We start from the raw sequence: 26,349 nt of genomic DNA, 5'->3' as shown, positions 1-26,349 counted from the left end.
CTGAATATTCATTGGAAGGATTGATGCTGAAGCCAAAACTCCAGTACTTTGGTCACCTGATGCAAAGAACTGACTCTTTGGGAAAGACCCTGATGCTGGGAAACATTGAAGGCGGGAGGAGAAGGGGACGATAGAGGATGAGATGGTTGGATGGCATTACTGACTTGATGGACATGAGTTTGAGCAAGCTCCGGGAACTGGTGAAGGATAGGGAAACCTGTTGTGCTGCAGTCCATGGGGTTGCAAAGAGTCGGACACGACCGAGCGACTGAATTGAACTGAGAAGGGGCTGACTTTCCCTTGATCACCCAGGAAAAGAACAGTAAAGCCAGGGCAAAAAAACCAACCTCCTACTCCCAACTGCCGAGCCTTCCCACAGGAGAGGCACTGAACCCCGGACACCCACACCCTGGCCTGCATGTCCTAAGGTTAGGGGCCGTTGGCCCCTCTTAGCACCCCGAGGCCATTCTGCATGTGTGCTGAGTCAGGCCTCACACAACAGTCCACCCCAAGACACTGCCTGAATCCCACAAGGAGGCACGGAGCTCCTCTCAAATGGGGGAGGCAGCCCCGTGATCAGGCAGGGCCTGGGGATGAGGGCATTTTGGTATCTGTCTAGAATCTGCAGGGCAAGAACCTGATGAGTACCTACAGTGCAAACCCTTGGGGCTAGATGGCCTTACAGAAACACACCAAGAGGAAGTCACAAAGAATCAGCCAACCCTCCCAGATGTTTTCATCCACTCAGGCAGGGGATTGCAAGGGAGTGGCCTGCCATATGGTCTCTATTCTCCCAACAGGGCAAGGAGGAAGCCATCTCCCACAGATACCAGGGCACTGCAGGCAGGGGAGGGGGTGAGGAAGGGAGGGGGGCTCTGAAGCCATCTGAGGAGGTGCGGGGCTGACTTACCAGGCTGTGCATGATACGCACGCCGTCAGGGTTCACCGTGAGCGCCTCCTTGTACAGCTGCTTGGCCTCCTCCAAACTGCCCTTCATCTCGGCCAGCCGGCCCCGCATGTAGAGCACCGAATGCGAGGTGGGAAAGAGGCCCGCTGCCTCCTGGATGCAGAAGTCTGCTTCCTTGAGGTGCTGCTGCTCCATGAACAGCTCGGCTGTGAAACCAGAAGGGCAGGTGAGGCGGCGGGAGAAGTCAGAGGCGGTGGCCCCCTCCCACATCTGACCGTCCGCCCCCGGAGTTCAGGAGCCGGGCTTGGGTGATGGCACCAGCCCCCTGGAACAGCACAGGATGGGCTCACTCTGGGGCACGGCCGTAGCACCAGGCAGTGGTTTCTGAGTGCTCACCCTGCGGCAGGTTCATGCCATGTGCTGCACGGAGACCAACTCTGCTGACACGCCCAAAACCCTACAGAACCATCACTTCTGTTACCCACTTCGGGGAGGAGGAAACGGGCGCAGAGAGGCCGAGGAACTCTCCTAAGGCCACAGGGAGAGAGAGCGATGGAGCCAGGGTTCACACTGGGCTGTCTGACATCAGAGCCTGGCAGTGGGGGCATGAGTGGGGTCCCCTGCAGCTAAGTCTTTGCTCGGGTCCTGTTCATCACTTGTTCATCTGCTCCCCATGTGTCTGGGGACAGGGTGGGGGGCAGATGAGGTGGCTCCCCAGGGATGCCAATGGACTGAAGAGCTAACTCTGCCTGCATCATCAGGACGAGGAGAGCTACATGCTGCTGCCAAAGATGGGACTGGAAGGAAGTCCCGAGGGTGCCTGCGAAGGGGCAAGGCTGGGACTCAGAGAAGCTAGAAAGCCACCAGTACATACTGAGAGTTGACTGTGGACCCTGGGCCAGGCAAGCATCTTCTCATAGGTCTGGGAGGGAGGCAGGTTCTCTCCCGCGCCCCAGGCTGATAGAGGGAGGACCTCACCCCAGCCCCTTGGCAGAAGGTGCAGCTCCCGGCCTCCCTCCAGATTCAGGACTTTCCATCCCACAGAGAAACGATGTCTTTCAGCCTACTGGCAGGGAAGATCTCCCCACAACCAGTGTGCCTTCTGGCTCCAGAGCAATAGAAAACGGGGCAGTTTCTCCAACCCTGGCCCAGCCCACACAAACGCACATTTCAAACCCACGCTGCACAGGCACACACCCACTGCAGTTGCTTTTAGAAACGCAGTGCCCTGGGGTTGCCTTGCAGCCCACTCAGCCCGCCTCCCATGGCAGCCTGGGCTCGGGTGCCCCCCTCGGGGGCTGGTGCCCCACACAGATGGGAGGGGACACAGAAGGGCAAGCAGAGCCTGGCTGGTGACTCGGCCAAGAGCTATTCCCAGCAACGGCCGAGAGCTGAGGTCACACTGGTTCAGATGAGGTCTGGGGGTCGGGGGTGGATAACAGACCTTCCAAAGGAAGCTACCAGAAAGAGGTGGAAAACCCAGGCCCAGGCAGCCCACCTTCTTTTTCTAACAAGAAGCAGGAGGAGGCCTAATAACAGCCTTGACTGTGCACACAGCACCGGGGCACCCAGCGTGAATGCAGCCTAAGATCCACTGGATAATCAAAGCAGCTTGAACAGTGCAGAAGGCTTTCTGAGCGGGGTACTCTTTGCCTTTACTGGAGATGGAATGTGGGAGAATCAGAGAATTAACTCAGAGGAGCCAGGCTGGCATGATAAGGTGAGAGAACAGCACAGGCTCCTGTCCTCAGAGACGGCCTGAACCGGAGCCGCCGCCTGGCCTCTCCACCGGCTGCCTTCATACCTGCATCCAGCATCCGGCTGCTAAGGACCGACCGTGTGCCTGGCCCTCCCACGAGAAGGAGAAAGAGAGGTCGGGGAAGGGGAGCAGCTGAGCCACCAAACCACTGGAGTGACCAGGGCAGTGGAGTGACAAGTGCCATGGCTGAGTGTTTGGGGCACTCAGATGGGGTCGGGCCAGCTGGGCTGCTTTGATCAGGGGAGTCTTCCTGGGGGAGGTGGCATCTGAGCTGGGGCCTGAAGGCACAGGGGCACTTGGCCTGGCAGAGAGGAGAAGGGAGGCCACGCTGGGCTGGGTCTGGAGGGCTGGGCAGGTTTTTCCGGGGCCACAGGGGAAAAGGAAGGGAGGAAGTGTGAGCGGTGGGGGTGGGGAGGCCTGTCCCGCACCAGCCCCTGGGCTGCTGTGTCCACCGCCAGGAGCTGAGCTCAGAAGAGAGCTGGGCTCTCTCCTCCCCTGGACCTTGTCCCCGCAGCCCTCCTCGGGCCTGGCCCACCTGCCCGCCTGGTCCTGGCCCGGCTCATTAAGCTGTTTACATCTTGCTGCCCTGACTCCTGAGCCTCGTCCCTCCCTTGGGATCTCTTCACAGTGCCTGCATATCAACAGATTTTGTTACGAGGATCCCCAGCCCCCTCCTTCCTCGGGGCCCTGGGCTTCGTCCCAGCCACACAACGGAGGACATGCCCTGAAAAATAGGTAGGGCTGCTCTGCTCTGATGGACTTCATCACCAGTCAGGCAGGAGACCAGATGCCACAGGACAGAGCCAGAGGCGAGGGCCAGACGGCCCCCAGCAGACCCACTGCCCTGCACACAGACCCTCAGGTCGGAGGGCCGCAAATGTACCCCTTTTGTCTAAACTCAGCCTCCCTGGGCAGCTGTTTTACCAAACATGGTGCTCCCCAGCCAGCCAGCCTCGGCTGCAGAAGGAGCCCTATGGCACAGTGCCCGCCCACTGCCCAATCCTCTACCTCCCAGCCTGGTGACCAGGGCCCCAGGGTGTCCACAGCCAGCCCAGTCTCCCCTGGCCAGGGCTGGATAAGCACCCACTACCACTGGATTTTCCTTGGATTCTCATAGTCGAGGTCATCCCTCCAGCACGGTCCTCGCAGCCCCCTCAGTGTCAGAGGCTCCTCTCTGATCCCCTTGGTCCCTTCTCTCTCCCCCTCCCTCCTGGTCTCCACTTCTCTCGGCTTCCTCTCTTCCTACCCTGGCCCTGACCTCCTCTCCTGTCTGTGTGTTTCGGCTTTTCTTCTTCCCTCCATCTCTCCCCACCCGCACCCCCCTCTCTGCTTTCTCTCAGCAGGCTCCAAATGGAAAACATCTGTTCCCTGGAGCTTTGCAACAGTCCCTTTTATTATTTTTTTCTGAGGCATCCTGATCTAACCCTGCACCCAGAGCTGGCTCCAGTCTCCCGGTCGTTCCTGCCAGTTCCGAGCCCTCTGTGCTGGGAGGAGGGCTTTCCTCGGCTGGTCCTGAGGAGCAGGGTGAAAGAGGGCCCAGAGGGCCCAGGGCCAGGCCTGAGGCCTTGGAGGCACCTCCCCAGGTGAGACGGCTTCCTAGAGGCCCCCCAGCCCGGAAACCCCAGAAAGGAAGGGGGGCCACCCAGGCTAAAAGGGCAGAGCCCTTCCAGGGCAGGAGATAACGTTAGACCCTAAAAAGAATCCACCTTGAGCTCCAAGTGCCGGCGGGCGGTGTCTCCAAAAGTTGTCCCTTAAAGGAAATAAGCATTTCCCTATATGGGTGCCCAGAATAAAGGAGAAGGAAGGGTCGGGGAGGGCAGGGGAGGAGAGAGAGTAAGAGTAACAGAGAATCCAAAGGTCTGAAGGGACTTTTTGGGTTAGCCTGGGACCCAGGGTGCGTGACGCATTGACTCAGGCCACACGGCGTCAAGGCCCTGTGGTCCTGCGTGCCCGACTTCCTGTCCTGGGAGCTCTCCTCACGAACTCAGGAGGAGGGGTTGACTGACAGAGAGGAGGGAAGAAGGACAAGAAGGAGCACAGGAAGAGAGGACGCGGGAAGGGGGCATATAAGGCCAGAGGGAGAAGGGAGACTGGAGGGAGAGAAGGGAAGAAATGAGGAGGAAACGGAAACACGAGAGTCGGGGGAGCCTGTTGGACCAAGGGTCAGATGCAGCTTCTGTCTCCACTGTGAACACTGCCCTACGGCCCCACCCAGGTCCCCAGTCTGCCTGGCCAACAGCAGGGGCAGCACCCACTTTCGAGGCCATCTAAAGAGCCAGGGCACCAGCGCCCAGATGGTGTGGATCTGCCATCTGGAAGCTGAGACTCAGGCCAATTTTCCCCGGACACAGGAACGCCCACAGCTGCCCGCGAGCCCTTGGACCCCCAGGGCAAGGGGACTCTCCCTGCACCCACAGCCCTCTCTAGCATGCTCTTAGCTCCCAGAGATGTGAGCTGCAGAGAGGAAGGTAGGTCTTCCTGCCCTTCTGGAAGGCACCTCCCGACACTCAGGATCCTGGAGCATCTATGGGGCCGGGTGATTCCCCCATTTTCACACAAATCCACTGCCAAAGAGGAGGCATTTTTGAAACTCATCTCTCAGGCAGAAACCCTCTGTGAGGCTTCTCACTTCAGACTGGAATGGGAAGGAGTCTTGAAGAGGTTGGGGGGGTGGGGGTGGGGCAGGAGGACAGTTGGGAGATGAGGGATACATTTCCCAACCTAAGTGCGGGTTAATGATGGAGCTTACTGCCAAGACAGACTGGGATGCAATTAATCTTGAACCAAACTGGGAAATTAGCTCATTCCAAAATGATAAAGGGCGATAGTCTTCTCTTCCTGGAAATCTGGTGCAGCTGGAGGAATCTTTAGGCTGGGTGGGTGGGGGTGGTCATGGGGGTTGCTGATGACAATACTTGTAGCTTGGGTCAGGTGGGGGTGTGGAGGCTTAGGGTGATCTGCTCCTGGCAGTCCTTCATTCAAGGGGTGCTCAGCACATGCTTGCTGGTGATGATGATGGCCACGGGAGGGGAGGGGGCTCATGCAGTGAGGATTCTCCAGAATCCTCCCACGCTCAGAATGGAAGACCTAGGCTACCTTCTTGCTTCCCTTTTTGCCTGTGGCAGCTACCCACCAGTCTCTCCTCCTTTCTTCTATAATGACAGATCCCCTGATTTTTGATGGGGCACATGTATACCCAGAATAATGGCATCTCCCAGAGTCCTTGGCAGGTAGATGTGGTCATGTGACTAAGTTCTGGCCAGTGGATCATGAGGGGAAGTGATGTATGCAAATTCTAGGACATGTCCCTCCAGGGACGGGGTGTCCCCTTCTCCCACCCTTCCTAGTTAAGCCTTGGAATGTGAATGTGGTGGAGAGCCACCTTGGATCACAAGGACAAGAGCGACACCGCAGTAAAAGCAAAGCCAACAAAACGGAAGGAACCTGGGTCCCCGGACCAGGAGAGCAGAGCTGTCATCCTAGTCAAGGCTGCCATCTCTGAATTGTTACAGAAGGCAAGAGAAGTGTGTACCTTATAGAAGCCACTGCTATTCTGCATGGGTCACACACCCCAAGCTTGTCTCCTAATGCCACACAGCCCAACCCTCACTTTGCACCACAATTCAAGCACTTGGATTTTGTTCTCAGAGTTCTCCGTGGGCCAAATGTCTAAGATAATTCCAGAGAAGAAAAGCTAATGTGCAAATTAATGAAGAATGTTGGCTTATACCAAAATTCCCAAGTCTAATTATAGGCTTCAGGAAGGCCTTTAACCTTACTTGGAGTTACCAGAACATACTGCCACCCTAGCAGAAAGCAGCATTTCTCAGAGATGCAAGCAGCCTTGTAAAATGCAGAAAGGTTGTTATCTGCTAAGATGAGTCAACAAGACAGACCATTAACACAAAAGGCCTTAGGAGTTCCAAAGCAGGTAGCATGCACCTCCCAAATGCGACCACTCATCAATGCACTGCCAATATATTCCTTGAAGCTGGTGAAACCCCCGGGGAGGGTGAAGCTTTCTGCCCCAGGCCCCTGTGGTGGTGGGGCCCCAGTATGCCCATCGGGAGCTGTTAGAGCTCCACGTCTTAGAAGATGACAGGGCATCTTTGCCTCAGAGGAAGCCTAGCTTGTTATCCCTCTGGATTTTTCAAAGTTCTTCCTACTTCAGATGCAACAAGTGACGCTGGAGCACAGCCCCCGCATCCCTAGCATCCCAAGGGAGCCTGATGTGCTAACTGGGGCAGTATCTGCATTATTAACATGCTTCCCGGTCTAGTCTTTTTATGAATCCTTGTCCAATTTTTTCCCCCAGATTTAGATCCTGTGGAGGGGAGAGTGGGGGCGTCCTGCATACTAATGTGTCCATATGTGGAAGCTACCAGTGGGGAACTGTAGATCCTCAATCAACAAGCACATTCTAACTCTGACTTGCAGAATCCGCAGGTCCCAGGAAGGGAGTGTCTCCTTCGTCTCTTCTCTCTGTCCTCGGGGTTATCTTATCGACGCTGCCCGGGGTTGGGGTGGGGGGCGGGCGTGGGGCGTGCGGAGAGGCAGGGGCGGGGGAGGGGCAGCAGGAGGGTAATCAGTAGCAGGTGAGGCGCTTCATGCCTGGGTCAAGGGGTCATGTTGGATTCCACTCACCCTATCACCTTCCTTTTCCTTTTGCTGCTGCTACCATTTTCTCTCATTCAGGCACACCCCGCCTTGGTTCTCTTGTTCCATTCTAATCCCCCTCTCACACCCACTCCAGTATTCTTGCCTGGAGAATCCTATGGGCAGAGGAGCCTGGCGGGCTACAGTCTATAGGGTCGCAATTTAAACTTTGCCGAGCACCTACTATGTATGTGCTAACTGCTCGACACACACTAGCTCATTTCAGATCAGGACAGTAAATGAGCTGTGGGACTCTGAACCTCCTGCCTCCTCAACACTCACAGACCCTCCAACTCCGGGATGGCAACGGTGCCCACTAGCTATCAAGAGAGATCATTACCTGAATGGCGATCCTTGAGTTCCCAGCCCTCTACTTTCAAAGAACTCGGCCACCAGGTCTTGCTTTCTTGGGGCCAGCACACCTCACTTCTGTTCTAGCTCTCCCAAGAGTTCTTGGGGGTCTGAGTCCTAACAGGTTTTCTTCAAGACACAGCTTTCCCACCTGGGCTGCCAGGGCAGACCCACAGGAGCCAGAGGGGTCCTGGGTGGGAGCACTCACCAGCCTGAAGCCAGATCTGTTCCAGCGTGGTCCACAGCTGCATGGGGCCCTGCTTCAGGACCGAGCTGGGCACGGTCAGCTCTGACATGGCCTCCTCCAGCCGCGAGGCAGCAATGGATGATGCCCGCCGAGAGCCTGTAGAGCGAGACAGGAAAGGCTGAGCTGCAGGCCTGGTGGCAGTGGCTGCATAGCCCTGCAGGAGCGGCAGGGCACACCGAGTCACAGCAGGGTGGCCTGGCCCTGCAGCTGCAGAACAGTGCACAGACCCACTAGGAGGGGCCCATCCAATGCCTCACCCATGCATGAGAGAGGAGGTGGGTTACTGAGGGGCACTGAGGCAGTAAGCCCACTTCTAGGAGTCACTGTGAAGAACAAAGAAGAACACTGTGAATGTCGGCAATGGTGGGCATTCTACCACCGCCCAGGACACTGAAGACAGAAACGATCTCGATGTCCATCAGTGGGGACTCATTAAAAATAAGTGAGAGTATAATCATACTGGACAATGCAGTCATTAAAATAGCAATGCGTAACTATGGGTACTGATGCAGAAAGATGGTGACGTTATGCAGTTTGGTAAAGAAATAGAGGAAAACGACAGAATGTGAAAGACTAGGGATCTCTTCAAGAAAATCAGAGATACCAAGGGAACATTTCATGCAAAGATGGGCTCGATAAACGACAGAAATGGTATGGACCTAACAGAAGAAGACGATATTAAGAAGAGGTGGCAAGAATACACAGAAGAACTGTACAAAAAAGATCTTCACAACCCAGATAATCACAATGGTATGATCACTCACCTAGAGCCAGACATCCTGGAATGTGAAGTCTAGTGGGCCTTAGAAAGCATCACTACGAACAAAGCTAGTGGAGGTGATGGAATTCCAGTGGAGCTATTTCAAATCCTGAAAGATGATGCTGTGAAAGTGCTGCACTCAATATGCCAGCAAATCTGGAAAATTCAGCAGTGGCCACAGGACTGGAAAAGGTCAGTGCATTCCAATCCCAAAGAAAGGCAATGCCAAAGAATGCTCAAACTACCGCACAATTGCACTCATCTCACATGCTAGTAAAGTAATACTCAAAATTCTCCAAGCCAGGCTTCAGCAGTACGTGAACCGCGAACTTCCAGATGTTCAAGCTGGTTTTAGAAAAGGCAGAGGAACCAGAGATCAAATTGCCAACATCCACTGGATCATAGAAAAAGCAAGAGAGTTCCAGAAAAACATGTAATTCTGCTTTATTGACTATGCCAAAGCCTTTGACTGTGTGGATCACAATAAACTGTGGAAAATTCTGAAAGAGATGGGAATACCAGACCACCTGACCTGCCTCTTGAGAAACCTGTATGCAGGTCAGGAAGCAACAATTAGAACTGGACATGGAACAACAAACTGGTTCCAAATAGGAAAAGGAGTACGTCAAGGCTGTATATTGTCACCCTGCTTATTTAACTTATATGCAGAGTACATCATGAAAAAGGCTGGACTGGAAGAAGCACAAGCTGGAATCAAGATTGCCGGGAGAAATATCAATAACCTCAGATATGCAGATGACACCACCCTTATGGCAGAAAGGGAAGAGGAACTAAAAAGCCTCTTGATGAAAGTGAAAGTGGAGAGTGAAAAAGTTGGCTTAAAGCTCAACATTCAGAAAACGAAGATCATGGCATCCAGTCCCATCACTTCATGGGAAATAGATGGGGAAACAGTGGAAACAGTGTCAGACTTTATTTTTTGGGGCTCCAAGATCACTGCAGATGGTGATTGCAGCCATGAAATTAAAAGACACTCCTTGGAAGGAAAGTTATGACCAACCTAGATAGCATATTCCAAAGCAGAGACATTACTTTGCCAACAAAGGTCTGTCTAGTCAAGGCTATGGTTTTTCCAGTGGTCATGTATGGATGTGAAAGTTGGACTGTGAAAAAGGCTGAGCGCTGAAGAATTGATGCTTTTGAACTGTGGTGTTGGAGAAGACTCTTGAGAGTCCCTGGACTGCAAGGAGATCTAACCAGTCCATCCCAAAGGAGATCAGTCCTGGGTATTCTTTGGAAAGACTGATGCTGAAGCTGAAATGCCAATACTTTGGCCATCTCATGCGAAGATTTGACTCATTGGAAAAGACTCTGATGCTGGGAGGGATTGGGGTCAGGAGGAGAAGGGGACAACAGAGGATGAGATGGCTGGATGGCGTCATGGACTCGATGGACGTGAGTTTGAGTGAACTCCGGGAGTTGGGGATGGACAGGGAGGCCTGGCATGCTGTGATTCATGGGGTCGCAAAGAGTCGGACACGACTGAGCAACTGAACTGAACTGAACTGAAAAAAGCAGCAGACTGCAAAAGAGAGCACAGTTTTATGAGAAACAAAATACAGGAATGTTTCCGAAAGTCTGAAAGGCCACTTATTAAGGTTTGAGTGGTGAAATGATGGATGACTTTTCCTTTCTCCCTTTCATATTTTTACTTTCTGTTTTCACAAGCGCCTATTATTTCTTTATAGAGAAGTACCCTGGAGGAGGGCATGGCAGCCCACTCCACTGTTCTTGCCTGGAGAATCCCATGGACAGAGGAGCTTGGTGGGATACTGTCCATAGGGTCGCAAAGAGTCGGACACAACTGAAGCGACTTAGCACGCACGCATGGTGGAATGATGGATGAATTTTCCTTTCTCCTTTTTATATTTTCACTTTCTTTCACAAGTGCCTATTATTTCTTTATAGAAAAGTCCCATCGGAGGTTGGGCTGTGAAGGATTCTTGGGTAGCAGCTTGGGCCAGACCGTGTGCCCTCTGGAGCACTTCTCCCCGTGGCAGTCCTGAGTAACACTGGGTCCCTGTTCAGGATATACAAGCTGTTGACATTTACAGTTTACGAGAAGGTGAAATGCAAGCTCTTTTTTTTTCCTCTCTCTCTCAGAGGTAGTAAAGGCTCCAATAAACTCAGGAGACCTTGGGGCAAAACCACAGATGACTTCAGTTTATAAGGCAAGTGTTCATAGAGTCCTAATAACTTTGTCCAGAGTTCTCCCCTCTCTAATCGCCAAGACGCTACACTCCCTGGCACCGTTGCCTCCTTGGAGTCAGCAGCTCTACGTCCAGCCCATCGCTCCTCAGCTCAAATCAGGTGCTGGGTGTGGCTTCGGGAATCAGCTTCATCTCTCGACAACAAAGGCGCAAGTTGGTTCCCAGCCACAGGAGTGGAAAAGATGAGCAATGACACCAAATACAACTCCCTCACACGTTCATTCCTGTGACTAATTTTGCTTGTGTTTTTGAGGAAGGTATTTGCTTTAATCAGGTCCTGGGTAAAAATATGTTAAGTTTGCAGATTCTAAACTGGTTTGAATTTCACAAGCCATGGATGTCAGGATGAATTTTTCCAGAAAACTATAGTCAGATTTAGGCTGAAACAGAAGCTCAGCCCTTCCTTTCTACTTGACTTGATCTGTTGAAGACATTATCATGGCAAACCTTGGCCTTGAGCTTTTTTAAAAAACACATTTCTTTGGCCGTGCAGGATCTTCATTGCGGGAAGTCTTAGTTGCGGCATGTGGGATCTAATTCCCCGACTAGGGACTGAACCCAGGCCCCCTGCATCGGGAGCATGGAGCTTAGTCACTGGACCACCAGGGAAGTCCCCTTGGCCTGGAGCTTCAGCCTAAGGGGAGGCGGTCTTCGTGCTCCACACAGTCCTCTCTCCACCCGTCTTCCCCACGCCCACACAGAGGATGGGGTCCCTCTCTTACCTACACCATCTGCCTACTTCCTGCCCCTGGGCCAGCAGCTGTCTTGCCACTCTGGGCCCTAAAGAGGCCCGAGGGCAGTTCCTTAGCACAGGAGCTTGGGCAGCAGCCAGCCAGAGGCAGGATGGATTCCACCAGGCCGGGCAAATGCTCAGGCTGGGACAGGGAGCTGTGGGCTTATGTGGACAGCTGCCCACGGGGCACGTTCTTACCAGAGTCTGCATCATGGGCATCAGGCAGAGTCAAGTGCATGCCACTCTGTTTCTTCAGCGTGAGGCCCTCGCCAAGGCTGCCATCTTTTTCCAGGCCCCTGGAAGGCAAGGGAGGCCCAGGCCCCAGTGAGGTGGAGGGCTGGCAGGGAGAATGAGGGGAGCCTTATGCCAGGTGGGCTCTGGGGCTGAGAGTTCAGACCTGAGAACGGAGCTAAAGATCACTGGGAAGGACAGAGATGAGCAGCAGGCCAGACACAGCTCAGGCTCAGGATTCTAGAATCTGGTTCATCCCAGAGCTGAAGTGACATGGTATTTCTCCTGATCGCCTCCTGCCCGCTCCCTTCCTCGTCCACAGGTTGTGCGCCTGCAAGGCTATCAGCCTCCTCACTAGTCCCTACCGTGACCACATTTTGTCTCTAGAGCTACATGCTTACTCATGCTGCTGCCACCAAGGCCATTCCTGCAGTTCTTGAGATCCACCCAACCCCCCACTGCCTTTAGAACCCAGTCCAAGGTCCCCGCCTCCCTCTAGAGGCTTCGAGCTGCTCATCTGCTCTTTGTCACTGTGGATCCCAGTGCGCGCGTGCACACACGCACACACACACACACACACGCTGAGGACGAGAAACCCTCCCGTCCATCTAATCCTCTTTTACCTTTTGTGTCCTCTCGGCGTCCAGCAGAGAGCCAGGTACAGAGCAGACGCCATGAACTGGCTTCCATAGAAAGCCTGGTTTTTGCGGACCAGCCCGCCCCCTCAGCCCGCCCTCCAGGCACAGAAGGCCCAGAAGCCACTCCCTGTCTCAGGGTCCCTTACCCTGGACTGCCAGAGTGGCCCTGGAGGAGCCGGAGGGGGCCCTTCGGTGGCAGATAAACAGCGTGGCCATCTTATCACACCTCCCTCAGTCCCCCAGGTCCCTGCAGCTCCCACACAGCTAGGGAGGCTCCTCTTTTCTAAAGAGTGGGGTGTGGGGGAGCCGCCAGCTCGGAAAGGTTATGCCCATCTTCGGGCGCACAGCCCCCAACAGCACCCTGTGACCTTAACCTGCTGACTGCGGAGTCTCAGAGGACTGAGGCCGAAAGGGCAGGAGAGGAGGAAGCGGGCCCAGAGGCCTCCTCCCTTCAGAGTGGACCCACAAAGAACACCAGGGCATCCTTCTGTCTTAATGCCGGTTCACACTGAGCTCGGGCCTCTGGGTGCACAGCCATCTTTGTCGGCGTTAGAGGAAACCATCCAAAAAAGCACAGTGGGAAAGGGCTGGCTCCCACCCTGCATGCCCACCTCTCCTCGGGGAGGCACAGGTACTCCTGCTCATGAAAGAGTGTGAAAGAGCCAGAGACCCTGGGGGAAAGCTGGGGGCTGCCCCTCCTTAGCTGTGTGACCCTTGCCAAAGCTACTTAACCTTTCTAGATCTTACTTCTCTTTTCTTGAAATGGTTATTGTGTGGAGTTAATGAGCATGAGAATGTCAACATCACAAGGCTGTCGTGAGGATGAAATGAGGATGTGGACTGGGGCCCCTCCCACGGCAGCCTAGAGTAAATGCATAGACACAGCCGCTGCTCCCAAGGGGGCTCTTCTAGGGGCTCCAGAAACGGCTCAGCTCGGGGACCTCCTGCCACCTGGTCCTAGGCCCCTACCCTGAAGAACCCGACACCCGGACAAGAGGAGACAGTCCACGCTAAGCATTTAACAAAGACCCGGATGGAGAGTGTTGCACTGGGGCACCAGAGGCCAGGCACAGGGGGCTCCCCAAGGGGCCGTGTGGGCCGGGCAGAGCAGAGGAAGACAGTCAAGGTGCAGAATGGGAGGTGGGGCTGGCAGGGCGGGGTGGCCCAGACCTTCAGGCTGTGGATTCTGGCCTTGATCCTGGACTGCCCCAGTCCAGATGTGACAAGTTTTTGCTCTGTGGCTTCAGGTTCAGAAAGAACACTCCCTATCCTTGGGAAAGCCAGGAGGGGACTGGATTTTACTCTCTGCTTCCAACAGTTTGCCCCCAACTAGCTGGCCAGGCTGAGCCCTGCTCTACCCTGAGTGGGGGGGGGGTCCCCCCGAAGTGAGGGTGAAGGTGGTGGCTTGAAAAGACCCCAAGGCAAACCCGACAGCTCCACAGCTCTGCTGCTCCTGGAGGGGAGCCACAGGCTAAGCCCTACACGTGGAGACAAGGCTGCAGCTCAGAGGACCGTGATCGCCTAGATGAGCAGGCAGCCAGCCATCCGGCTGAAAGGCGTGCTCTGCCAGCTCTGGGGCAGTTCTTCTCTGCAAGTGGAGCCAGGCCACGCACCTGCCTGCCTGTCACAGCTGGTGAGTGGCAGGACGAGGGACATCCAAAGGCGGGCCCCCCACACACCAGAGTCTGGCCCTCACTCTACAGCACCCAGCTTCCAGGTGGTTCCCCATTTCCTTTCTGCAAAGTCCCTCACTCCAGAGCTGCCTGCTGGCAGCTTCCACCCACCACCCTGCTCTGCCCTGGAATCTTCCAGGCCCAAAGCCTGCAAAGAGAGGGCTGACCCCACCCTGCCCAAGGATTTTATTCGGTCAGATTATCCTGGGGCCTCCTCTGTAAATTCCAACTTTAGAGACATTGTTTTGGGGATTATAAGAGGTTGCTAGGTTCCCAGAGTCCCAGGGAAAGGACAAGTGCCCACCAGAGGGGGGTCCCCTGAGGCGGTAGGGAGATGACACAGCCAGACAAGGGGAGTGGAGCAGAAATGAAGCCCATTTCTGCTTTGGGCTGCACAAGCTGAGCCCGAGTGTCTTGGCAGGTTTCAGCAAAGACGTTCTGCAGATTCAGCCTGGACAAGAGTGCCCTGCTCTGGTCAAGGAGAATCTCAGAGCTGGGGACTGGAGCAGGAGATGGGATGTGTGGAGATGGTAGGTGAGTGGGGGCCCTTCAGGAACTCAGCTTCCTCCTCCTCCTCTCCCAGCTTCCAGATGGAACCAGGAAAGAAGTGACAAGCTCCACAGGCTGGGGTTCAGGAGACTCAGGTTTAAGCCCAACCACTACCACTCATAGGAGAGTGGCTCTGATACATTATATAAGGTCTCTGGGTCTCAGGTTAAGAACCCTGGGGTGAGGATAAACTATGACAGTGGATAAGATAAAACCAGCTGATGGGGGAGGTGCTTAATAATGATTTCTCTTCCTTCTTATCCCCCCTGAACTTTAGTTTCCTAAAGAGCCTTTTTCTGTCCTTCACAGAGGATTGTCAAAAGATTAAAATTAGGGCAGGCCATAAAAGGCCCCAGGAGCAGTAAGTCCCATGCCCTCATTCAAACATCCTCACCACCCTCTCACCCATCAGGCATCATGGCCACTCAGCTGTAGACTGTTGCTCTGGCAACCACCACCTCCCAACTCCGTCTGGAGGGACCCGCCACTCACCCCAGCTGGGAGAAGCTGTACAGGGTCTGCCACAGCTGCAGCATCTGTCTACAGGTCACTAGGGCTTCCTCTGGGCCTTTCAGGACCTGCTCCAGCTTCACCTTGGTGAACATCAGGCTGTGGGAGGAAGAAGAGCAGTGAGAACACCTGAGGGGCCCCCTTCCCCTGGCTTTCCTCCCAGGGTGGAACCCCAGGGGATTCTGCCCCACCGGAGCAGCCCCATCAGCCCACCTCCCCAGCACTCAGGAGGCAGAGTGCCCACACGCACGGCGGTGTCCGTATCCCTGGATCACGTGCTCTCTGCCTAGCTCCCCATCCTCTCTGCCAAAGCACAGAGCACTCCTCTGCATTCGTCAGCATCCCTGCGGCTCTTGCTTATCCCGATCGTGTACCATCCCGCCCACCTCTCAAGCACTGTCTGCCGTGGTAGCGGTCTCCCTCCACACCCTCAGCTCTGCAGCATCCCCCTCACCGAACACATGGCTATCTTTTTACTTACACACTCTCCAGGCCTTATATCAGAGACAGACCCAGAAGGAAACTGACTCAAGGAACGAGGCTAAGCAAGGAACGGGTGAAAAGGTCACAAAAGGGCAGGGTTCTGCTTTCCCTCCTCACCAGCATGCAACAGGTGCTTGAATGCAGACTGTATCCTGACACTGAACACCTGAGGATGATCAGGTTTTCCTTTATTTTCACTGAATAGCCTAACATTGCCAGTTCTCCTCATATATTCAATAAGATGAAAGTGACATGAAGTCTTATTCAGTCACCGTTTAGGAACAACAGAATCTCTTTCAATCCCCCCCAAACCTGAAGTCCTCTACGGTAAGAACAGTGGGAACAGTGGGGATGTGGCCCTGAGAGAGGCTGGGAAGAGAAGGAGGGCTGGTCCTACCAGAAGGCAGGTCCACAGCGGGGTGGACAGCTGCCCCGCTCTGCCCAAGACAACAGTAGACACCATGAGAGCGCTGGCACAGCATGACCACCCTTTAGTTGTTGGGGAGTCCAGGGTCCTGATGAGGGCCAAGGCAGTGGCTATTTACCAACATGTATGGAAATACTGCAGTCTTTTCACCACGGGTACTGCCAGCTACACTGACGCACACCAGCTGCCTGGCAGCCTGTGGAGAACTTGGCTGAGCCACTGAGGCCCAAACTAGGCTGTGACTCCTGGTTCTCCTCAGGTGGTGAGTGGTGAGCCTCCTTCATTCACGACGCTGCTGCTGCTGCTGCTAAGTAGCTTCAGTCGTGTCCGACTCTGCAACCCCAGAGACAGCAGCCCACCAGGCTCCCCCATCCCTGGGATCCTCCAGGCAAGAACACTGGAGTGGGTTGCCATTTCCTTCTCCAATGCATGAAAGTGAAAAGTGAAAGTGAAGTCGCTCAGTCGTGTCTGACTCCTAGCGACGCCATGGACTGCAGCCCACCAGGCTCCTCCGTCCATGGGATGTGCCAGGCAAGAGTACTGGAGTGGGGTGCCATTGCCTTCTCTGATTCACGACACTGCTTCTGGGCAAATCCGTGGTCTCAGTACCCAGGTGGTAGGTGCTGGGGACACTGGTCCTGCCATCCCCAGTCCCTTTTTCCAGATTCTTGAAAGGTCCAACACCCCACAAGTATTAGGAGCCTCTGCTCTAGGAACATGACACAATTTTGGCCTTCCAGGTTACGATTAGTGCTAAAAATGACAAACTGCTCACAGACTCCAGGGCTGGTGTTCTGGGTCCGACTCAGAACAAGGAAAAGCACAGATGAAGGGGGTCTTTCTGGGACTGGTGTTTGATGAAAACGTGGGGTAGGATGTGGCTGAGAGTTGGGGGAAGGAGGGGGACTGTGGTGGGCTGTGGCTAGAACAGGTGTTGGTGCAAGTGAAAGCTCTCCATGGGGAGGGATACCCAGAACAGCAGAGTCCCCATGGAAGGGTGACTGGGAGCTGGTTCCCTGGACAGTCCCTTGGGCAGACCAGTCCCAAAGCACTCCTCTGCTCCCAGATCTCCCCAGACTGGCCTTCTCTGCCGCATGCCCCTCCCCACCAGGGCCCGTCCCCCTCCTGCTCGCCGGCTGTGTCCCTGAGAGCCAGCAGGGGTCCGTGGGGTGGATCCAGCCACACCATGTGCCCGGAACAGAAGTGGCCGAAAGCTGAGCTGGTGTTACAATGACTTCTACCAACACAGGCTCTTCTCCTCACGGCTGCTGACATTCCATTAGCATGAGCAACCCAGGGTGTAATTTCTCAACCCAACCACATCCTTTCTGGGCTGGGGCAAGCACTCTGACAGCCCTCCTCTGGCTGGATCCCTCAGTCCCAGATCCCTGGAGGCCTGGGTTAGCTCCCGAGATTTCCCTGGTCTCACAGTGCAGCACCACCAGGACCATCCTCCTTGACAAGAAGCCCTGCTCCGACAGCCCTGCTCCGACATCAATCAGAACGCCTCTGTGTGCCACCTTCCATCCCGTGACCCTGGGCACCCATGTGGTGCTCACAGGGTATTAGAGGCACCCTGGACCACAGGGCAGGCTCCCCGGCTCATCCATGCTTTGTTTCACACCGTCGCCCTGCTAGGGCTCCCCCTTCCCCTGACATGTGGCCAGGTCCTAACCAGGTGTCACCCTCTGACCTTCTGTGTGTCCCCATGGGGGCCTCACCCCCAGGGGTTTTTACTACATCGTGGGCACATGGGCATCCACACACAGTGGGCACCGCCGAACGCTCTCCACCTGGTAACAGGGATCAGCAAACCACCCCACTCCTTGTCGTTCTTCTAGGACAACCAACTACTGGTCCTGCTGGAGCAAAGGGCTCTCCCCCTCCCATCTGCCAGGATGGGAGGCCCAGTTCTTCAAGCAACGGTACAAGGAGGCTGGCAGGGCCTAGCGCACCACTATGGATGGTGGGGCCACAGCCTCATCAGGACTCTATGCTTCCTGGGTGGAGCCGTGGGGAGGCTGCTGGCAGTGGGGGCTGGGAAGAGAGGGGGCAAGCCCTGGCTCCCCACTCCCTTCAATCAGCCCAGCCCCTGGCATACCTTTTTATACACTGAATGAGTCTAACATGTCATCTGAAGAAACAATTCTGAGACTTAAAAAAAAAACAAACACATTTTAATCCAAAGTTCTAGTCCTCCGAGAAGTGTGATAACCCCTGCCCTTCTCTGCTTAGGACAACCTTCAGTTAGCATTTAAATCACTCTCTCTCATTTATACGTACGTGTGTGTGTGTGTGTGTGTACACGTTTTCTGTTTTTCCACATAGGCTTATGCTTTTAACAGTGAAGAAACACTAACATCAAGCATTTACAAACTCAGATACTCTAGAGAACACTCAGCAGCCAGCCGTACGTAGAGATGGTAAAACTACCATCTGTCTTGTCCTGGGTCTTGCTGTGTGTCCCTGCCTGGGTGACGAGTGCCCACAGGGCAAGACCCTGCCTCCCTCCATGTCAGCATCCTCCTCGCTTCCCTGGTGCCTGGCACAGAGCTGAGCACACGGTGTCCATTCAGCTTAATACTATGAGGATGTGTGTGTGTTGTTACAACCCTCCAGCCACATTTTGGGTCTCGTGGTCCACGGTAAATCGGAGTTGACTTCTGAAGGCACCGCTTCCCGCTGCCAGCTCCCAGCTAGGAGGCAGGTGGGGAATCTGCTCGCGGATGCCTCAGAACTGCAGCGAGGGCTGGACTCACACAGGCAACAGGCAGAGTGCCAGCCAATTCCATTTTAAGCTGTCCGGAAGCAAAATGTCCCAGGGCCTGGGGAGGAATGGGGAGCTCGGGACGTGACAGAAAGGCATCTGGCTCCATGTGACTCCATCTGGCTCTTCATCCCAGAGAAGGGTCCCCAGGCAGAGCCAAAAGTACAACAGAGGAGAGTCTCTGAGGCAGGAAGGCTGGGATACTGGAGTCTAGCAGTCCTCCAATGCCCTGACACGAGCCAATCCGGGGAACGGCCCCGCTGCTGTCCTGACCCTGCCCTGTGACGTCGCTCAGTGCACAGACACTGGCCCAGGAGCGAGAAACCCGAGCCAAAGTCCCAGCTTTGCACTGCCACCCAGCTGGCAGGTCACAGGTTCCAAACCTGTGACATAGGAGTGAAGTCTCTTGTCCCGTCTGCCCCAGAGACTCCTGCAGGATGAACTGTGATGACCCAGAGCAGCAGCTGAGAAGCCCACAGCTGCACTAACTCCTCAAGCACAGGCCTGCCCAAGGCTCTGGGAAGGGATTCCTTTATACTTGCAGGTCTGAAAGGCCCCGAAAACCAGCCTTCAGGCCAGGTGCCTTCCAAGGCTCTCAGAAAGCCTCAGACCTTCACGGCTTGTTCAGCAAGGCACGGGGGATGAAAGATGGGCATAAGAAAGGAAACGGATGAGAAGGGATGGACAGTGCCTCAGCAATCCAGGCAGAGCAAAACAACCTCGGCTGTGACCCCCACTGCAAGCCCTTTCCTGTTTTTTAAGATGTAGAATAAACAGTGAGGTCTTTTAAGGCCGAATGCCTTTGCCACGCCACCAAGGCATCTGAAGGCACACATGAAAGTGAGTGTGCTCTGGGGAAGGGGAAGGAGCAAGGGGCAGTGTAGATGCCACCGCAGGGGTGAAGCTGCCAGGGCTGCAGGAGAGTTCCAGGTGCTTGTACTCTGCTCAGCCCAAAGGCTGAGGCATGAGTGCCCTGTTCCTAGCCGGGAGACCAGCGCAGCTGCGGCCCACCCTCTAAGCACTCACATCCTCCTGACGAACACCAGAGTCATGGCAGTCCCTGCCGGCCCCCTTCCGGGTCACCTGCACGGGTCAGCACCTGGGGTCAAAGACAGGTACTCATCGGACCCAAACAGAGCCAGTCCCTGTTGAACCATGACCAGTCTCAGCCCTGCAGAGTCAGTCTGCCTGTCTGCATCTGGGCCAGCCCTCCTCCGGTGGGGACGACAGAGACCAGTGAGGTCAGCGTCTCTGGGTGTGGCCACAGGTCACGGCGTTTGGAAGTCTTTCTGGTCCCTCTGGCCAGGGGCTGACGATGGAGGTTCCCGGGGGGAAAGCAGGGGTGGGCCTAGCACCGCCTCTCTTCCCAGGCCCTCTGCCTGGCCTGCACTCCTGGGCCAGGATCAGCCTTCTAATTATTTGTCAAGAGGATCAAGACTTGGAGCTATTCCCACCTGAGGCCAAGACAAATCATTTCTTTCCACTGCTATGAAGAAGAACTATCTTAGGGTGGTCCTCCTCAGAACTGGGTGAGCATGAGCCTTTCCAAAAACTTTTCTTAGAAACAAAACATTATTCTGTAAGTGGGGGATATTTTTGTGACAATGGCTCTGGCTAAGCCAACAAGCACTGTCCTGGGGTCAGAGTTCATCCTGTCCGTCCCCCTCACCCAGGGTCTCCAGTCATCTTCCTCTGCGCTCCCTCCCTGCTGCTCACCCCAGCATCCCACCCCCAGTGGCAGGGTGGACGCTGGCAGAACTGAGCTGGCTGCAGGGAAGGACATGGGCTGGGTGGGCAGCAAGCACAACAGGTCCACGTTTTTACTTTCGTGTTCCTTGAAAGAACTTCCCTGTAAAATATACTCAGCATGTGCAGTAAGTAAGACTTGGACATGGTAACTGCTGTGTACCTGAGGGAGTCGCCTCTGGCCCCTGACTTACTGCCCAGCACACAGGAGGACATCGTACTGAAGCGTGCCCTCTGGCCTCAGACGACGTGGGTCCACTGCCAGGACCTGCTGCTTCCAGGCAGGTGCCTCGGCCTCTCTGAGCTTGACCGGCTGTTGGTAAAGCAAGGGCGGTTAACAGCACCATCATGGAGGGCTGCTGGCAGGACTACAGGCAACAGAAACCGTGAAGGCAGCCGGCCCTGCTGCATGGTGACTCTTCAAGAAAGGTCAGCTGTCATCCTGAGACCCCTCCATCATTACTGGTCTTTCCTACCGGGCTCCGCGCTCCAGCAGGGACCACATCTTCCTCATCTTTATATGCCCAGTGGCTCACCTGACGTCACTCAACAAATCATCATTGGATAACAGAAGAAAGTTGAGTCACAAGGACTCACTGAGGCCTGGAAGGCTGTAGGGTCCCCAGGACCAAGAGCCAAGGAAACCAAGTTGCAGAGCACCTGTGGAAACTCTCCCCTCTTCCCAGTCCCACTGCCCACGTGTGTCTCCCCAGCCCCGGCCTCTGGCTCCTGGCCCTCATGGGAGTCCTCTGTGACGGGAGAGGGTAGTGGCAGGTATGGGGAAGGCACGAAAGGGGGCATTATCTCTTTAAAGGACAGTAATTAGTAATTCCAGCTGACGGCCACGCTGCGTTGTTTTAATGAAGAGTTCTATTTTTATAGAAAACACATAATTGAGTGGAAAAAGCAGGCTATTCTCTGAGTCACCACAGCCACACCTTCGGAAAGTCTTAACTCCTCAGCCAGGAGGCCAGAGCCTGCACACAGCGTGGGCTTCCGTGGGAAGTGGGTCTCTTCCCAGAAAACGGGGCCTGAGTCTGAAGACCCAAGTTCAAATCCCAGCTTCCCTTCCTCTAGCCCTGGGACCCCCGGCCAGTCATTTCAGCTTCTCAGAGCTCCAGTTTCAAATCTGTAAAATGGGACAACAGTATCGCTACCCCCTCGGGGCTTTAGGAGAAAAGAAGGCATACGCAAAGCCTCGCCTTCCTAAAGGGTTCAGCCCTTCCTCACTACTTACCCAGCCCCGGTTATGCACAACCACTTACGTTTGCGCTCTCTGCCTCTCTTTCCTCATCTGGAAAATGGGAGTTAACAACAGTTTCTACACCTCCCAGGTTGCGAGGAAAGTGAGTGAATGCGTGGAAGGTGTGCAGAGCAGTGCCTGGCACACAGCCAAGCACGAGGTGTGTTGCTATTTTATTATTATTGAAGTGCTTGGGGTTCAAGCACAGCAGGGTTGTTCAGTGAATCAGCTGGCTGGTCAGGGTTGTTCAGCGAATCAGCTGGCTGGGGTTCTAGTCCCTGCTTTGCCACTCATCAGCTATCTGACCTGGAGAGACCAGCTAACTCTCCAGTTAGTTTCTTTAGAGTAGGAGGGTAAGACCGAAAACTCAACAAATCAAACCAAGACAATGACAAAACAGGGTAAGGGGATGTGAGAGCACTCTGAGGGCTGTAAGAAGCCAACATCCCCATGCGTTCCCTGCCTCCCTCCCTTCCTTTCCTCCATCCTTCCAAAAGAGCAAAAACAACTCCTACAGTCTGCCCATCAGGGGGTCTATGTATGTGCTGGATGCCCAGCTGTCAGTTCCCTACAGGGAGGAAGAGGAGACAGAAGACAGGCCATCGTCTGTCCTCTGTCCCCAAGGTGCTTCCACATGCTCAGGGAAGCTCGAGCAACAGACCAAAGGAAGCAGAAGGGAATCAGATACTCAATGAGTGGGTCAGCTCTGAGTGCAGGAGCTACAAGGCAAAGTGGAGCCCAAGGGGAGTCCCTGAGGCTGGGCAGAATCTGGAAGCACGTCGGCGAGGGAAGGAGGGCACCCCCTGGGGCTGGGCCAGCAGGGGCAGGATCAAAGGCCTGGAGGTGGGGCTCCACGGCCCACTCCCAGCCCTGGATCGGGGCAGGGGGAAGGGGAGGAGCAGCCAGTGTGTCGGAGCCAGCCACTCCCTCACCTCCACTGGGGCTGTGATCATCTGGCTCTTACTCTGGCCAGGGCAGTGCTGAAGGACACAGGTCTCAGAGTCCTCTAAATGCCCCGCATCTGGGAGAGACTCCACCAGAGCGATTAACTGATTCAGCTCACACACTTGCTCTTCAGGACATTATTTTAAAGCTCTAACAGGAGACCTCCCTGATAAGGGAGAGGGACACTTACAGTAACTTTTCTCGGCCCTAAAAACCAGTCATTTTCCCTTGGTTCTGGAGGATTACATTGACTCATGTCCCCTAATCTCTTATGGTTCACACTGATCCTCTTCCTCAGGGGTCCCCAACCTCCAAGATCTAATAACTGATGCTCTGAGGTGACGCTAATATAATAATAGAAATAAAGTGCACACTAAATGTAATGTACTCACATCATCCTGAAACCATCCCCACCACACCACAATCTGTAGAAAAAGTGTCTTCCGCGAAACTAGTCCCTGGTGCCAAAAAGGCTGGAGACAGCCACTCTATCTGACTTTGAAGCTTTCAAATCCTTTAAAATCAACAGCCCCGCAAGCTTTCACCTCCAGGAGCGAGCACCTCTGTTTCAAAAGTTCTGCCCCACCCGCGGAACAGCCGCCTCCACCCAGTGGAGGCCTAACCTGAGCTGACTGATGGCTGACCCAGTGGGCCTTCAGGCCTGGCTTCCCTCAGCTCCGGGAGACCAGTTTCAGTTACCTTCAGGGGACTCCCCAAAGACACATTCTTGATCATGAAAGATATGAACACAAACCGCACAGAAGCCATTCCACAATCACTCTGGGGTGGAAGAACTTCCAGAAGGATCCTTAATTGGAACAAAAGTTGGCTCCCAGCCCAATGTAAGAAACCAGGAAGCAAACACCTTGTTCTGTAATTGCTGCCCAGTGAGATGATCTGGGGACCTGAAGACTACCCACTGCAGAGGGCAGCCCTACTTCAAGGGTATCAATGTGCCTCCTGGGCCCTCTCCCACCTGCAGAGGCCAGGCCACTCCCGCTTGAAAACCAAGGGCCCAGCCACAGCACCTGCCTCCAGCAAATGTTGACAGCAGTGAGACTCAGGAAGCAAAGAGCTAAAAACCACTTTAAAACAAAGAATTCCTTCTGGAAAAATCTGTTTTCCTTCCTTCCTTCCTTTCTTCTTCCCCAAACAAAATAACCGAGGTCATTCTAGTTGGAGTGTGAGCAGAGGACTGCAGGGAGAAGGAAGACTCGGTGACTGCAGTGTCACATGCAGTGAGGTCCTAAAAGGCTCCCCAGAGCCATCAGCGCAGGGAAATGCTGAATGTCAGACTGGCTGAGCCGAAGAGGAACTGACCTTTGGGGAAGAGCGAGCCGGTGCCAGCGATTACGCCTGGCTTAACACTTCCCTCCACCACATGGCCTTGCAAGTTCACCCCAAGGCTGCTAACCCTCATCGGGGCCTGTGGCAGCCAAGAATGTTTAATGAACCTGGCGAAGTGAGAAACTATGCTTGTGCTCATACCTTTGATTCCAGCCCCTCACTGGCGTGCTGGTATTTCAGGCATCCTTTTGATCCACTCCAAGTCCCCAATAAGAATCACCCAATAAACACAGTGGGTTTAAGTCAAAGACATTAATGGAAGCCCCAGGACTCTGATCCCTTCCGCTTGGTGGAATATACAACTCAAAGTTTATCACATGCAACCTGTAACAAAGGTGAGGTGGGCCAGGTAGAGATCAGAAGGGTGCCCTTGAGGCCTACGTTGGCCTTAGCGGGATTCAGTCACCGTCTGGCCCCAGCTAACGCCTAGTTATCAGCTCAAACATTTTCCAAAACAGCCCCGGTTTCCTGGGGGAAATGCTGTGACTGGTTCCATTTGTTTACAAGTGGCAAGCCGAGCTCTGGCTTGTTGAGAGACCCATATAGCTCCTGCTCTGGGGAAAGCTCCCTAGGGCTCCAGACAACCCTTCCCCTAGGACCTTCCAAGGCCCGCAGAACCTGGGCTGGGCAGAAACTCTTAAGAGAGGTGGTAAGAGGGGAGGGGAAGGGCAAACCCAGTTTGCTCCCCTCCTGCCAGCCCAATAGCCTGGGCTTTCAAAACCAGTGTGGCAGGCTGCCAGGCCTGGGGTGGGAGCAATGACTGACAGGCTGGTTATTGGAAAGCTCCCATCATTAGCCCAGGAATGTTGTTTGGTTACTATGGCGACCTTCCCTACAAGCAGCCTGACTAAAGCGCAAGGAATCTGTTACCTAAAACCAGCACCCTGTGGAGCCCATGGCTTCTGGAACAAGCTTATCAGTGGCCTGTTCCTTTGACTCTCCTAGCTGAGCCTCCCAAGCCCAGGAAGGGAGAAGGAAACAGCTAAGACATCGCTGAGCTTGCTATGGGGAAACCTCTCGAATTCCAAGGCCCAGCCTGGCTTGGAACCCAGGTCCAAATAGGGAGCCTGCTGCCCCCTTGAGGCCCCCTGCAGACTGGCCAGGGGCAGCCTGGCCAGCACATGTGTCCAGGGCTTAGTGGAAAGCCCTCAGCATTTCAGGAAGCTGCTCGGGTGTCTGGTTCTCGTCACGCCAGGTTCACGCTGTCCCTGCAGGGCCGTCAGCCACTGCCTCATCACGTTTCTGCCTTTTTAAACTCAAGCTCCATTAACTAAAGGTCACCTCATAGCACGGAAATAAAGATCCCCTTTGCTATGTTTTCTAATCCCTGAATTTGAAGTCAGCTCCACAAAGGCTGGGATTTTCTCCAGGAGTCTTGAGTCCTGGAAATGGTGACCTCCTGGTGGCTGCTAGGGAGCCGGCACACCTCTTCTCAGCTTCCACTGACCCTCCTGTGCAGGACGCCCTCCCCTGACCCACCACATGTGCTGCCCTCCTTGAGCCCCCTGTCGCAGCATTATGCTGTGGACCATTTCCCCTTCCCCCACTGCTGCCCTTGACCCGGCTGTAAACTGACTGTGAGATCTTCTCTTGTCTGAATCTCACAATAGACCCTGGAAGCAGAGGGAGGCAGGAGAGATGTCAGTCTTTCAGCAGCTGAGGAGGAGGGGACATGGGGAGTAGGAGCAAGCTGCTGGAGGGAGCATAGCTAAGTGACAGCCAGGGACCTGCTGCGGCTCCCACGTGAGGACAAGCCAAGAGGAAAGGGTCTATTCCACTCCCCAGCATCGCCCTGTGCCAGGCCTCTTCCACCCGACACGGGCCTGCCAGCCTCTCCTTCACTCTGCACAAAGGAAGAGCAAGGTCTCAGCCACTGGAACTGGCAAGGCGCTGGGTGGCAGAAAGGCTCAGACCTGGTGCCTTTGAGTGCCCACAGAACAGACCTTATTGACGATGCTGAGGTCCGGGCATCTACCCCATCATCTGGGGCAGATTTTTTTGTTTAGCTGCATTGATATATATTGGATTAGGGGCTTAATTAACTGCGGTGGCAACAGCTGGAGCCACACACAGCTTGTTCCCAATGCAGGGAGCAGCTGGAAGAGCAGGCTACGGTTTCAGCTGAAGGGCAGTGACATTCTTCAGT

General features: G+C 54.7%; 1 protein-coding gene across 3 annotated transcripts in view; it reads right to left on the bottom strand.

The window, feature by feature from the left end:
- TTC7A (tetratricopeptide repeat domain 7A) overlaps positions 1–26,349 on the bottom strand; it is a 122,396-nt gene that overhangs the window by 12,264 nt on the left and 83,783 nt on the right. For all 3 annotated transcript variants that reach the window (NM_001205500.2, XM_024999189.2, XM_059891514.1), the window contains 4 exons: positions 15,228–15,344; positions 11,843–11,940; positions 7,882–8,016; positions 911–1,113 (listed from right to left, as the gene is read on the bottom strand). In NM_001205500.2, coding sequence (NP_001192429.1) covers positions 911–1,113; positions 7,882–8,016; positions 11,843–11,940; positions 15,228–15,344 — 553 coding nt within the window. The remainder of the gene's footprint in view (positions 1–910; positions 1,114–7,881; positions 8,017–11,842; positions 11,941–15,227; positions 15,345–26,349) is intronic.

This window comes from Bos taurus, chromosome 11 (assembly GCF_002263795.3).
Source record: "Bos taurus isolate L1 Dominette 01449 registration number 42190680 breed Hereford chromosome 11, ARS-UCD2.0, whole genome shotgun sequence".
Taxonomy (NCBI): domain Eukaryota; kingdom Metazoa; phylum Chordata; class Mammalia; order Artiodactyla; family Bovidae; genus Bos; species Bos taurus.
The sequence above is the reverse complement of the archived record's forward strand: the minus strand, read 5'-3'. Positions and strand labels throughout refer to the sequence as shown.